The 15,471-nt window shown below is 39.7% G+C and overlaps 1 protein-coding gene across 1 annotated transcript in view; it reads right to left on the bottom strand.

Moving 5' to 3' along the window:
• Nucleotides 1-15,471, bottom strand: part of DOP1B (DOP1 leucine zipper like protein B) — a 62,919-nt gene that overhangs the window by 14,637 nt on the left and 32,811 nt on the right. The window contains exons 12-19 of the mRNA XM_063180567.1: nt 14,996-15,101; nt 14,720-14,911; nt 10,497-11,196; nt 8,211-8,479; nt 7,876-8,028; nt 6,080-6,180; nt 3,821-4,011; nt 297-1,881 (exon numbers count right to left, since the gene is read on the bottom strand). Coding sequence (XP_063036637.1) covers nt 297-1,881; nt 3,821-4,011; nt 6,080-6,180; nt 7,876-8,028; nt 8,211-8,479; nt 10,497-11,196; nt 14,720-14,911; nt 14,996-15,101 — 3,297 coding nt within the window. The remainder of the gene's footprint in view (nt 1-296; nt 1,882-3,820; nt 4,012-6,079; nt 6,181-7,875; nt 8,029-8,210; nt 8,480-10,496; nt 11,197-14,719; nt 14,912-14,995; nt 15,102-15,471) is intronic.

Below are 15,471 nucleotides of genomic sequence, written 5' to 3'. Positions count from 1 at the left end.
TCAGACTCTCTGAGACACAAGCCTTTGTTATTGATTCCATTCTTTTTCTATTCTTAGCCAGCCTTCTGATGAAATCCTTTCTTCTATTCTTTTAGTATAGTTTATATATCATAATAAAGATATATATCATAAAAATATTTATAAATATATAAATAAATATAAATGATAAATAAATATATATATGATAAATATATATCATAATAAATCAAGCTTGCTGAAACACGGAGTCAGATCCTCATCTCTCCCCTCTTCCTCAGACCCCTGTGAACACGGTCACAGCCCCTGGTGGCTCTTACCTGGCCGATGTTTTGGCAGAAGTCTTCACAGCTTCATTCTCATACTGCTTGACAAGCTCATCCAGGTTCTTACAGATCTGCACCACAAATGGGGCCACGGTCCAGCCCAAGGACTTCCCAAAGTAGGGCAGGGAGCTGGTGACCAAGGCCACCCACGTGGGGTGCATCCCATGGCCGTACTCGGGCTGGAGCCCCCTCACCACGGCAGAGACAAACAAGCCCTGGGAGGTGATGGGGTGTGGGTACACGTACTGCATGGCCCCGATGGCCTGCTGGAAGTTCAGAGCCTGCTGCCACTCCTTGGACAGGTCTGGCTGGTTCTCCTGCTCCTCAGGCCTCTGGCCAAGGTGGTGCTCCAGCACAATCAACACCTGCAGCAGCTTCAGCAGCTCAATCTGGAGAGGGTGCTCGCTCCAGATCTGATCCTGGCCAAAATTGATGAGGCTCTCCTGGAAGATCTCCTGCTCCTGGGGGTTGGTGGCACCAGCCAGCAGCTGGTAGCGCTTGTGGCTGACGTACATGGAGGCCGAGAGCGAGAGCAGCACCAGCTCCTGCACCTGGCAGCGCCCCAGCAGCTCCCGGATCAGCTCCGCGCTCCTGGGCTCGCCCGCCTTGGCCGTGCTGGCCAGCTGGGCCATCATCCTGATGAGCACCTCCACGCTCTTGACCTGCACGTCCCTGTTGGCCAGCAGGTCCCTGTGGCTCAGGGGCAGGCAGCAGGGGTAGTAGGAGCGCAGGAAGCGCAGGCACAGCGAGGTGAGCAGCTCGATCAGCAGCGAGTGCGGGCACGCCGCCGGAGACTGAGGCTGCAGCTTCCCGTAGAAACTCTGCCCTACCAGAGCTTCCTGGTGGCGAGCCAAGAGGTTGTAGATGAGGTTCAGGTGTGCTGTGGAGCTGGTGTCCACACTGGTGGTGGCCACAGCCTCCATGAACTCCTTGGGGTTGGTTTTGAGCACGGCCTCCAGCACGGAGAAGGCGTAGAGCACCCGCCGGGAGTCGTAGGGCTGCAGGTACAGCAGGGTGTGCTTGAACAGGGCCTCTGCCATCTCCTGCTTCTCCTTCTGCTGCCTCAGCAGCCTGCTCTGGGCCATCTCCTGCAGCTCCAGCTCCATCTCCTCGTCGCTGGACAGAGACTCCGAGGCCTGAGTCCTCTCGGAGTCGGCCCTGACGAGGTTGAGCCCCGCGCCGGACCTGGAGCTCTCGGAGGCACTGAGGGAGCTCCCGTGCCCTGGGGCCTCCCTGCCATCGGCCGCAGCCTCCCTGTCCTCGCTGCTCACCTCCTGCAGCTCCAGGGAAGGGGACAAGGAGGAGGTGTTGTCACTGTCGTGGCCTGTGCTGGTGTCTGCAGACTCCGTGTGCTCACTGTTGTCCTGGTCGCCCTCGGTGTCCTGGGAAGATCCGTCGTTGTCAGGCTGCTCAGCTTTCAGCTCTGCTTTCTCTGGATCAGTTTCCACTTCTGCCCAAATCGCTTCTCTGTCCACAGCAGTGAACTGGCTCAAGGGAAGGTTTTCCTCAGAATTGCTCTCAGAGATGCCAGACTCTTTCAGAGGGGCCTTTTTCTTGCAAAGCCAATCACGAACATAGTCTGAAAAAAAGATTTTTTTCATTTAATTTCTATTTCACACATAAAATTATATCACAGTTTGGCTTAGCAGTTATCTTTAAGGGTCATTTAGTCAACACATCATGCTTTATATTCAATAAATTGTTTTTAAAAAAGTTTATAAAGCTACTTTGCTCCAGTCCAGTATTAATTGTGATGAGTGGGGATAAAAAATGGACAAGAATTACACCTAAGGCAAGAATTATTTCTCTTTTAAAGTGGTTAAAGAGCAGTGTTAACCTACTGCAAAAAGAACAGCATCAAAACATAAAGTATTTTTGGCTGAGACACTCCAAGAGTGACAATTGCCTTTTTTATGCTTCCTGAACATTAAATATTTGTGGGGATCAGGAGGGCAATGAGAAGAATGGCAGCAGAGGATTGATTAATTAATTAATTAAATGTTTTCCTTGATTAAATGCTGTGGAACAAGGAAGGAATAGATTAGCTCTGTGTTTCTATAGCAGCCCTGTGGATGCTTTAATTGTGTGACATCTATTTGTCAACTGACACCAAGAAATGATGCTGAAAGCACAGCCCGGTAAACAGGCACAGGACAGGGAACAGGAACTTCCTGTATATAAAATGCAGAAAATGTGACAGTGACAGTGCAAGAGTGACAATAATATAGTATAATAAAGTAATTAATCAGCCTTCTGATATCCATGGAGCCCTCCTCATCATTTCTCCCTGCCACGGGAGTGCCTGCTTCTACAACAGGCACAGTGGTACCTGGGGAGATATATAGAAATATAGTATAATACATATAGTATATAGTACAATATATATATAGTATATAGTATATAATATATATATAGTATATAGTATATAGTATATAGTATATAGTATATAGTATATAGTATATAGTATATAGTATATAGTATATAGTATATAGTATATAGTATATAGTATATAGTATATAGTATATAGTATATAGTATTGTTCCAGACTGCAAGGCAGGATGTATTCTATTACCATCTGTATAGCAGTTGTCTTTTGTCAAGTGGGCAGTTTGCCTTATCTCATCCACAGTCACTCCTCCCTCAGGAGGGGACATCTGCTGATAACAGCTACTGAATGTCACTGCATGGCTGATAAGAACTGCAGCATCCCATTGGGAGATGTGGGCCCAGAGGGAGGAGCCAAGCATTGCTACCCAGATATAATCTGGAGATTCTGGAACACCAGCACAGCTTCTCCACTGGATTCCTCAGAGGAACAGCAGCTGCCTCTCCATCCCCTGGATCTTCAGAGGAAGATGCACCTTTCTCCAGGATCCCTGCTCCAGCAGAACCACCCCTGACACTGCAGGAGGGCTGAGCCACAATTCCAATGGGACTGCCACCAACACCCTGACCCACAGGGTGTCAGGTTGGGTTCTGACTCTGGCAGTGTTGTTTTAGCTTACTGCATTGTTCATTTTATCCTTTTATTTTCTTCCTTATTAAAGAACTGTTATTTCCTGCTCCCATAATTTTTGTTGCCTGAGAGTCCCTTAATTTAAAATTTATAGCAATTTAGAGCGGGGGCGGGGGTTAATTTTCTCCATTTCAGGGGAGGCTCCTGCCTTCTTTAGCAAGCACCTGTCTTTCCAAACCAAAACAAGTATAGAGTATAGAGTATATAGAGTATATAGAGTATATAGAGTATATAGAGTATATAGTATATAGTATATAGTGTACATATATAGAGACAGAGAGAGGATATAAAATATAAATAGAATAGAATAGAATAATATATATATTGTATATATACTATATACTATTTATATACTATATACACTACATATAGATATATATAAATAGTATAATAGAATATAGTATAGTGAATAATCTAGTATAATAAAGTATATCATTAGCCTCCTGGTATCCATGGAGTCCTCCTCCTCATCTCTCCCTTGCACAGGGATCCCCTGTGGTACCTGTGGGGGCGCCGCGGCCGAGGCAGCCCAGGGAGGTGCGCTGGGTGCGCGGGTGCAGCAGCAGCAGCAGCACGGGCTCCAGGATCCGCGCCACGTCGCTCAGGGACAGCGCCCGCAGCAGCCAGCCCTGCGCCGCCGCCCCGATGGCCCCGTCCGAGCACGTCAGGCTGTCCAGCACCACGAACAGGGACCTGTGGGGACGGGGGGGATGCCTCAGCGCTGCTGGGAGGCACTGGGGAAATCTCCCGGAAATTCTGATTTAGGTGAAATGGACGTCTTTGAGTTAAGTGTCTGGTTTGCACACGCTGCTGTTTGGTCTGACTGCCCGTTCTCGCAAAAAAGCCTGCGCTCGGAGAAACTGCTACAGCCCAAGGGCAGAGATAAGGGAGGGCACTTGAACTCTGAAACAGACAGAGGCTGCTGTGGGAAACGGGGCAGGATCACCCACGAGTTCTTTCTGATACGAAAAAATTATTAGCAAATGTCACATGAAATCAGTGGAATGAATATGCATGAACCTATTGAATATGCATGAACCTATTGTGAAATTGCATGCATATGGATTTGAGAGGGAGATAAAAAAGGATCTGGAGGTCCCAGAGGCAGCATGCCTTATTAAGAAGAATAAACATAAACATAAACACAAACACAATATTAATATTTATGTAATAAACATACAGGCTTTACAACTTTCAAAAAAGTTGTGGAGTTTGTTTGTTTCCCCACATCAGCAGCTTTTCTGACTTTACAAATCCTTTACTGCATTGATGCGGGAAATGGATTTCTCACACTTTAGTGTATGGATTCTTACACATTATTTTATAGATTAGTGGGTGGATTCTTACAAATCCATTCTTACAAATCTTACAATGCATTCTTACAAATCCATTTCTCACACATTAGTGCATAACTCTGAACTCCTTATAAAGTGTTAGTTACTGTTGATGCCTTAAGGTTTAGCTTTCATTTATTCCAGATTTTGTACTGCTTATAAAACTCTGAACTTCATATGAAGTGTTAGCAAGTTCTCCTCACAGTTCAGTCACACAAAACGATCCTTTTCCAGGCCCAAAAGGACACAAACAGCAGCAAATTGAGGACAGCAAACTGGAAGGGTGGGACTGCACAACCTGGAGCTGTAATTGGACAATTAACCCCAACATGGAAATGGACCAAACCCTATAAAAGTGAGAAAACTCCTGACCCCAGGCCCATCTTGGGTCCATCTTGGGTGTAGCCTCAGCTGGGCTCTTGCACTGCCCAAGGTGTATCCTTTAAAGGCCTTTTAAATAAATCCCTACTTTATTCCTTTAACACTGCCCTGCCTCTGTTCCAGGCAGCCTTTAAGGCATCACTGTCTCCACATTTTTGTCAGACCAAACAATCCCCCCAGGCCTGAGACCCAAGGACACCCCACAGCCTCAGGCCCTGAAAATACAAACAAAAGTGAATTGGGGGGAGCAAACTGGGGGTGAATGACTTCATTACCTGAAGCTGTAACTGGAGAATTAACCCCTGATATGTAAATGACCAAACTGATAATTGTGTGAAACTCTGGTGAGCATTGTCCAGCTTGGGTGAGGCCTCTGGGGGCTTCTGAGTGCCCCAGGTGTATCTGGGGAGCCTTTAATGAATACCTGCTCTTATTCTCTTCATCTTGGCTAGCCTCTGCTCTAGGGAGCCACTGCAAGGCATAACCACCACCAAGGACAGCTGAAATCCCTAAAATAAGTTAAATCAAGCAATAAAATCCTGGCAGGGAACACACCCAGAGCGTGCTCAATGGCTGAGGCCTGCTCCAACAGCTTTGGCCAAGCAGCTTTTCCTGGACTGAGGAATTGTACAAGCAAGGCCACACAAATCCTCCCACTTTTCAAGTTCTTTCCCATATTTATTTGCTTTTATCTTATTTTATCCCATAGGAGGTAAAACTAAACTAAGATTTTTATTTTTACTAGGAGCTGGTGTTATTTTCTTTGGAAGGCAAATTTAATTCACTCCAAGATTAAAAAAAAAAATGCTCTCCAGAAAAGCTCCTTCTCCTTTATGGAGCTCTTTCTACTTTTACAGCAACTTCCTTCACCCAGAAAAACCACAGAGTATGCAGAGTGTCCTGCAAAGATAAACTCCAAGGAAGTGGAAAATGTTCTTTTTGTTCATTTTTTTTATGCTCCCTAGAGAGAACTCCTCCCCACCTCAGAAAAGAGAATAAAGCATGATATAAATAAATATAAAAAATGCAAATGGGAGTGGAAATACCTATCAAAGGAGCGATTGTGGGAGGTCACTCTGCTGCCCTGGATCTCCCTGGTCAGGTGCCACATGACAGAGAATCTGAACAGAGCTTCCAGCCTTGTCCCCTTGGCAAGGAAAAAAAGGAGATTTAGGGAGGTTTCCAAGTTGAAACAAAATTGGAATACATTGGTTATTGGTGGGAAGCTTTAAAAATGTTTGCAAACTTCTATGTTGCAAAATTGCAAGGACAGGAGAACAATAGCAAAGACCGGTTAAAGTTTTATTGTGCAAAACGTTCTGTCAGCTGTTAAAGAACTGTGCTGCCATTGTATTAGGGAAGGAAAATAATTAATAACTAGCTCACTTAGAATGCAGCTTATTGTGAGATCAAATACTATAAAATCAAGCTAAAATAAAGTGATTTTACAGATATTGGTAGAACTGGGGCAGTGGGAAATCATGACAAAAACTACAGGATTTGTGCTTGAACTAAAAACCCCAGCTAATATCCAGGGCTAGATTTTGTATCCAGGGATTAAACCCAGCACTAATCCCATGCTGAACAAATCCCAGGGAACTGTAAAAGCATGGACAGAGCCTGTCAGACTCTTGGAAAACATAACAACTATAAAAAACCATTCCTCCACATTGCTAACAATTCATTCAATTCATTCTAAATCCCTTGAATAAATAAAGCATTTAATCCACATTCCTTCCTAAACATCCTTTAAACACCAAAAATGAAAAAATCCTTAGCTCTATAAAAATAAATGTTTCGATCAAATTCAACATTGTTATACTTAAAATATAAACATATATTATAAAAATCTATAATATAAATACAAAATAAAGATATAAAGTAAATAAATGTAATAATATAAATAAATATATTAATATTTAAGCAATTAAAATGTAATATATTATATTATATCACATTATATTATATTATATTATATCACATTATCTCATATTACATTATATTATATTATATTATAGCACATCATATCATATAATGTTATGTTATATATTATGTTATGTTTTGTTATGTTATGTTATGTTATGTTATGTGATATGATATCACATTATGTTATATTAATTATATTATATTATATTATATTATATTATATTATATTATATTATATTGTATTATATTATATTATATTATATTATATTATATCATCTCATATCATGTCATATTATGTTATGTTATATATATAATGTTTTATATTATATTATATTATATTATATCACATTATATCACATTATATCACATTATCTCATATTACATTATATTATATTATATCACATCATATCATATAATGTTATGTTATATATTATGTTATGTTAAGTTATGTTATGTTATATTATGTCATATGATATGATATGATATGATATGATATGATATGATATGATATTATATCATATCATATCATGTCATATTATGTTATATATATATAATGTTTTATATTATATTATATTATACTATATTATATTATATTATATTATATTATATTATATTATATTATATTATATTATATTACATTACATTATATTATATTACATTATATTACATTACATTGCATTGCATTATATTATATTACATTATATCATATCATATCACATTATATAATATATCATATTATGTTATGTTATGTTATGTTATGTTATGTTATGTTATGTTATGTTATGTTATGTTATATTATATTTTTCTCTAAAATTTTTTTTCTCTTTCTCTGAAGTTCCCCCCTGCCATTGCCCAGAAACACCCCAGGGCTGTTGTGCCTCTCTCCCTGAACGAGCTGCAGCTGCTCAGCACCTACCTTGTCGCGGTGCAGCAGGGCCTGGCAGATGATGTCCTCACAGATGTTGGCTGAGGGAGCCAGGCAGTGCAGTCTGTAGAACAATTCCACACAGGCAATGTGGTGCTCCCGAGTCTCCTTGTTCAGCTGATTCCACAGCACACAGGCAACTCTCTACGGAAAAAGAGCAAACAACTGAATATAAATATATTCATAATTATATTCCTAAAAACAGCCATTTCCCTCCTGGCTTCCTGTTACCAGAAAGAATTCCCAAACTGCCTCAGAATCCCAGGATTCAATGAATTAGAGGGTCAGTGTAGCTGGGCAGTAAAAAAGGAAAAGAAAACGGACACCTGGTAGAAATCTGTTTTCTCTGAGATCATCTTCAGCACTGCAGGAGCAATGGGAGGAAGGGTGACCATCTGCAGCTTGCCAAGGAAAGGGTTGTGGCCAGACACTTTGTACCTCTTCATCCTGTCCTCAATCACCAGGGCCAGGGACTGGGAGTGGTTGATGACCTCCAGGAGGGTGAAGATGGACACGTTCTGCACGTAGCAGTCATTGACACAGCAGCAGATTGTCATCAGGGACTTCAGCCACAGGGGGAAGCTGGGGTCACCTCCTGCTCACAGGGGAAGGGAGAGAAAGGGTTTGGAACTATTAGAACCCTGGATGCTGAGAATTTTAGATTTTCTGTGCTCCCAGGCACTGACCCCCAGAGAACACTGCACTGACCTGAGGGCCTGGAGAAGCTTCCAAAATTCAATAATAAAACTGAGATTAAAGGTGTGGAGTTTGAATAGAAGTGTGTGATATCACAGGGTGGGAAACTCAGAGCTGAAGGGTTTAGAATACAGGAATAGATAGAAAGCAAGATGGAGGTTTTAGGGTGGAGGCTGCTCCTTCTTCTCCACCTTCTTGTCCATGGAAAAAAAAGGAAAAGAAAATGGACACCTGGTAGAAATCTGTTTTCTTTGAGATCATCTTCAGGACTACAGGAGCAATGGGAGGAAGGGTGACCATCTGCAGCTTGGGTGGTTTTGTGTCATTGGATAAAAAGTCCCCATTGCAGGCACAGGTGGTTGGGTATTGGGTTAAAAGTGAAAATAATTGAGGTGTCATTTCTCAATTGGACAGTTTATCCTTCAAAGGCCTTGGAGAGAGAGACAGGGCTCCATTTTTAGTTTGTTGGAGTGAAGTGCTGCAGAGCTCAGGGTTTGTGAGACTGTGACAGAGATAAGAACTGATAAACATCTGAGCCCCAACAAGAAATATCCTCTCACACATTTAATCTTGACCCTGGCAGAAAAAAGAAGCAAAAGAATGCACATGAAACAACCTCAGGGCTGGGTCATACTCCCAAAATCCTTTAAGCAAGGTGACAGGACCAAAATGACTGCCCAGATCCTGTCACCAACAGCTCATGGAATCACAGCAGGTTTGGATTGGAAGGGACCTTGGAGATGGCAGGGACACCTTCCACTGTTCCAGAGTGCTCCAAGTCTGGCCTGGAACACTTCCTGGGATAAGGCAGCCACAATCTCTCCATGGTTTCCCTACTTCTCCCAGCAGAAAGCTCTTGCAGGACCCCAAAACCTCCAGGATTTCTGTTTTGCCCTTTATGTTTATTCCCAACCCAATAATATATAATATTCCCAATAAATATTCCCAATTAATACGTTGATTATTTAGAGCTGCTGGTTTGTTTTCCAGCTGCCATTGTCACAAAGAGCTCCAGAGTGCTCAGGATCCATGGATGCTCCTCTAGTAGCACTGAGGCCCCTCCTTTCAGGATTTATAAATTACAACTGGAGTGGCTGACATCATCCAAGCCATCTTTTCCTGAGGGAGCAGTGGAATTATTCTTTAACTCTCTTTAACTCTTTAACTCTTCTTTAATTCCCATGCTCAGCCATGGAGATATGGGAATATCATCAGACAGCAGGAATGTGGAGTGAGGTGAGGAACAGAACCCAATGTTGGTGAGATATGGGAATATCCATGGAGATATGGGAATATCATCAGACAGCAGGAATGTGGAGTGAGGTGAGGAACAGAACCCAATTTTCCAGTTTCCCACCTCTCCATTCCCCACAAACCTGTTTGTGAGTTAACCTTCAGGTCAATACCAGCTCCTGCTAAAGCCAAGGAATGAACTGGAAATCCAAGAACAAACAGTCCCTCCAGCTGTACAGAATTATTCTTATTTGTTACACTGAACTCCTTTGAATGCTGAGGGTTTGGGATAAGAGATGATTTTGCCTCTGTTATGGTTTAGAGGTCAAATTTTCCACCTACATCCATCTTCCTCTAAAACATCCTTTTAAGGGATACAACCCAGGGACAACAGGGATGGATATCCTGAAATTCCTGAACCATGCAGGGCTGTACAGGCCAGGAGGTCTTTGTCTCTCTTCAGTTCCAAATTTTCTAGTGGAATTTTTCCAAAAAATATTTGAATTGAAGAAGCTCGGTAAAACTCAGCTGCCAGACACACCCCAGATGCTGAGGTGGGTGAGGCTTTAATTCCCAATTTGCCTTCAGCCCTGTCCAAGGGTTTTTTACTGGACCTAGTCTTGAAAATAGCCAAGCTCTCACTGTTTGCATCCTAAAAATGCTCAGGAGAGGAGAATTCTTACCAGGCCCCTGGAACAGAGAGAGGTACAAGTGCTCCATCTCGTCCTCAGACAGGTACACTGGGAATGTGGTGCAGTCCAGCAGCAGGTGACAAGCTGCAGAGAAAGCTTCCTTGCAGTCCCCTCTGAGGGGCCCCAGCACCAGCTCCAGGTCCCACTCCTCCTCCTCCTCCTTCTCCTTTTTGTGTTCAGAGAGGAGAGCAGTGGAATTCTTGCTCCTGAAGGGCGAGCCCCTGGCTGAGAACAGCTCTGAGAGCATTTGCTTCACCTGGGGCACAGTGATTTGTTTGCCATCCCAGGGACTCTTCTTCTTGTTGCCACTCTCAGGTAACCTGTAGCCATTCTCCTTTTTCTCCTTCCCGCTCAGATTTATCGCTGCGATCCCTTCAGGACTCACTTCTTGGAGCTGCATCCCAAAAATGTATCTGCTGGCAAACTTGGCCACCAGCTCCTGGATGCAGTGCAGCGTTTTCTGGATGCTGCCTCCTTTTTTCCAGACGCCATCTCTGTCCAGGGTGACCGTGGGCAGCCCCAGGTGCTGGCACAGCTCTGGCGAGGAGGCGCTCAGGCCGATGCCGCTGTCCTCTGACTTGAGCGTGGGGAAGGGAGGCGATGTCCTCGCTGACACCTGCTCCTCCTCCTCCTCCTGCAGCCCAGCTCTGCCCTCCAGGGCTGTGTCCACGTCTGCCTTGGGCACTGGGCTCTGCAACAGCAGCAGGGACGGGGTTAATGGGGCACTGCCAACAGAGGGCTCACTTGGAGAACAGCCGGGACAGAAAAAGGAAAAACTGATGTTTGTGATTCCCGGTTGCAGGATCACAGCTGTTTATGAACAGCTCCATTCATTGCCCTTTAAAACCAACTATCTGTATAAATATATTATATATAATTATATATAATATATTTTTTTATTTATAAATAATTATATTATATATATTTCTTTTTATCTATTATATATATTTATCATATATAAATGTTTCTATAAAGCTCACGATTGACTCATCAAACAGAGGGATGTGCTCCCTTAAAACCCATTTCTCCCCAGAGCAGCTCCAATCACTCCCCTTTAAAACCCAGTATCTGTATAAATCCAATATCTGTATAATATATATAATAATATATAATATCTGTATAATATAATATAATATAATATAATATAATATAATATAATATAATATAATATAATATCTGTATAATATAATATAATATAATATAATATAATATAATATAATATAATATAATAATATATAATAATATATAATAATATATAATAATATATAATAATATATAATATAATATCTGTATAATATAATATCTGTATAATATAACATAACATAACATAATAATATAATATAATATAATATAATATAATATAATATAATATAATATAATATAATATAATATAATATAATATAATATAATATAATATACACTATTAATTATATAAAAATAATATTATATGTAATTATTACTATTACTATTAATATGATAAAATTTTATATAATATATGAAATGTATTATATATATGTATTTATCATATATAAATATCTCAGTTTATCTGTGTAAATACAGTTTATCTGTATAAACCCAATATCTGTAAAATATAAAATACCTTATATATATATGTATTTATTATATATTTATATCTGTATAAACCTCAGACAACTGATTCATCAGAGGGATGTGCTTCCTTAAAACCCATTTCCTCCCAGAGCAGCTCCATTCATTTCCCTTTAAAACCCAATATCTATATAAATATATAACATAAAATACATGATATATATATTTATTATAGATAAATATCTGTATAAACCTCACAATTGACTCATTAAAACCCATTTTCTCCCAGAGCAGCTCCATTAATTTCCCTTTAAAGCCAATATCTGTAAAATATATATAATAATTAATATGTAATATAATATAATATAATATAATATAATATAATATAATATAATATAATATAATATAATATAATATAATATAATATAATATATAATCAATATTATATATATTGCATAATATACAATGTTAATGATATATAATTAATTTTATCTATAAATTAGATCTCATTATTAATATTAATATTGTATAATTTTATATAATATATAAAATATTATATATATGTATTTATGTTCTATAAATATCTGTATAAACCTCACAATTGACTCATCAAACAGATGAGTGCTCCCTTAAAACCCATTTCCCCCAGAGCAGCTCCATTAATTTCCCTTTAAAAACCAATATCTATATCAACCCATTATCTGTATAAACTATGTAACTAATATTTAATGTAATTAATATATAATTATAATATAATATTATATATTACATATTATATATAATAATTATTATATAAAAGTAATATGTAATTATTAATATTAATATTATGTGATTTTATATAATATATGTATTTCATATATATAAATATCTGTATAAACCTCACACAACTGACTGATCAAACAGAGGGATGTGCTCCCTTAAACCCATTTTCCCCCAGAGCAGCTCCATTATTTTCCTTTAAAACCCAGTATCTGTATAAATATATTATATAAAATATATATATTTATTATATATAAAAATCTGTATAACTGATCAAACAGAGGGATGTGCTCCCTTAAACCCATTTCCCCCCAGAGCAGCTCCATTATTTTCCTTTAAAACCCAATATCTGTATAAATATATATATAAAATATATTATATATATATTTATTATATATAAAAATCTGTATAACTGACTGATCAAACAGAGGGATGTGCTCCCTTAAAACCCATTTCCCCCCAGAGCAGAGTTCCATTATTTTCCTTTAAAACCCAATATCTTTATAAATATATTATATAAAATATATATATTTATTATATATAAATATCTGTATAACTGACTGATCAAACAGAGGGATGTGCTCCCTTAAACCCATTTCCCCCCAGAGCAGCTCCATTATTTTCCTTTAAAACCCAATATCTGTATAAATATATATATAAAATATATTATATATATATTTATTATATATAAAAATCTGTATAACTGACTGATCAAACAGAGGGATGTGCTCCCTTAAAACCCATTTCCCCCCAGAGCAGAGTTCCATTATTTTCCTTTAAAACCCAATATCTTTATAAATATATTATATAAAATATATATATTTATTATATATAAATATCTGTATAACTGACTGATCAAACAGAGGGATGTGCTCCCTTAAACCCATTTCCCCCCAGAGCAGCTCCATTATTTTCCTTTAATACCCAATATCTGTATAAATGTATTATATAAAAATGTATATTTTTATATTATATATATATATGTAATTTTTATATTATATATAAATGTATTATATATATATATATATATATATATATACATATATATATTTATTATATATAAATATACACATTTTGCAGGCTGTGCTCCTGGCCCTGCTGTACCCCATTTACTGCTCATGCTCCTTTGCACACCAACAATGCCCCTTTGTGCTCCACTGAAATGTTCACTGCAAGCCCTGCAGACCCAACCAGCTGTGAAGCTGGGCTGCATTTGCTCACTCCAGTTTTTAGCTATTGCATTCTGCTTCCAAAACCATTTATTTCCATCCTTCTCTGGGGCTGACAAGAATAAACCCCTTCAGTGCCACAAATAATTCAAACAGGCCAGGACTGAACACCCAGCGAGAGAAACAAGGCAGCAGAGTGCTCTGGAAGGAGCCAAAGAAGGGAAGTTTCAAAAAAATCTTTATTGTTGTACTTAAGAATTTCATAGAATTATAGGTTTGGGTTGGAAAAAATGATCCAGTGGCACCCCTGCCATGGCAGGGACACCTCCCACTGTCCCAGGCTGCTCCAAAGCTGCTCCAAGCTGGCTTTGGACACTTGAGGGATGAGCAGCCACAGTTTCTCTGGGAATTCCATCCCAGCCCTCTCCACCCTCCCAGGGAACAATTAATCATTCCCAGTATCCCATTTAACCCTGCTCCTTTTTAGTTGGAAGCCATTCCCTGTGTCCTGTCCCTCCATCTTTTGGAAATTGTCTCTCTCAATCCAATTCCGAAATTGGATTTTTTTGAAATTGTCTCTCTCCACCTTTCCTGTGGCTCCCTTCATGTGCAATTGTAATTAAAGCTGAAGGAGATTTATTATTTTAAGATTTATTATTTTAAATTCTGTCCCAAAATCATTGAAACCAAGACTTTTAAATGGTTTTACCCCTCTCTGAGGGGTTGAAAGTCACCTACCCCATTGCCACTGCCAGTCTCAGTGTCCAGGTAGGAAGGAGGCATTTGCACCTTGCTGAGCACCTTAAAACAGGTTTTTAAGGCATGAGTGAGTTCTGGCAGCCCCAAGACCTCCATGTTTTCCAGGAGAGACTGCACCATGTAACTGAGCATCTGGGGCAGGTACTGAGTCTGCACTTCTGAGTAGAGCTCCTGCAATAAAAAAAAAGGAATGTTTAAAGAGTTATCCCATCTCATCCTTCACTGGGAGGGAGGGACTTTCAAACCCAGCCTTACCAGAGGAATCACATCCAGCAGGAACACCAGCAGAGTGCACAGCTCTGAAATGGTGGGAGGAGTGCTCACATTTTCCAGAGGATACCTCATCCCCGTGGATTTGTTTCTGGAGTGAGAGAAACATTCTTATGGAAGGGTTTTTTTTTTTATTGTGGTAAAATTCTGGTTACAAGCAAAAAGCTTTGTTAAAGTCAGCACAAAATACTGAACAGCTCTGAGGCAAAGGGTTTCTAACAGGCCAGGGGAAAATATTCTGTCAAAACAACCTCAGCTCTGTGTGGTATGATGAACTGCTGATTTTCAGATTGCAGAATCTTCTTTCTTAGAGTTAGAAAATGACAAAAAGAGAGATATTATCTAATCAGAGGGTTGAAAGAGACCCTAAAGCCCCTTTAGTATCTTAATTTTTCTTCTATAAAGACCTCTCCACCTCCCCTCCCAACCCTTTTTCCTTCTTCTGTTGATTTGAAAGGAAT

The sequence above is a fragment of the Melospiza melodia genome, chromosome 2 (assembly GCF_035770615.1).
Source record: "Melospiza melodia melodia isolate bMelMel2 chromosome 2, bMelMel2.pri, whole genome shotgun sequence".
NCBI lineage: Eukaryota > Metazoa > Chordata > Aves > Passeriformes > Passerellidae > Melospiza > Melospiza melodia.
This window is presented reverse-complemented; position numbering and strand designations above follow the sequence as displayed.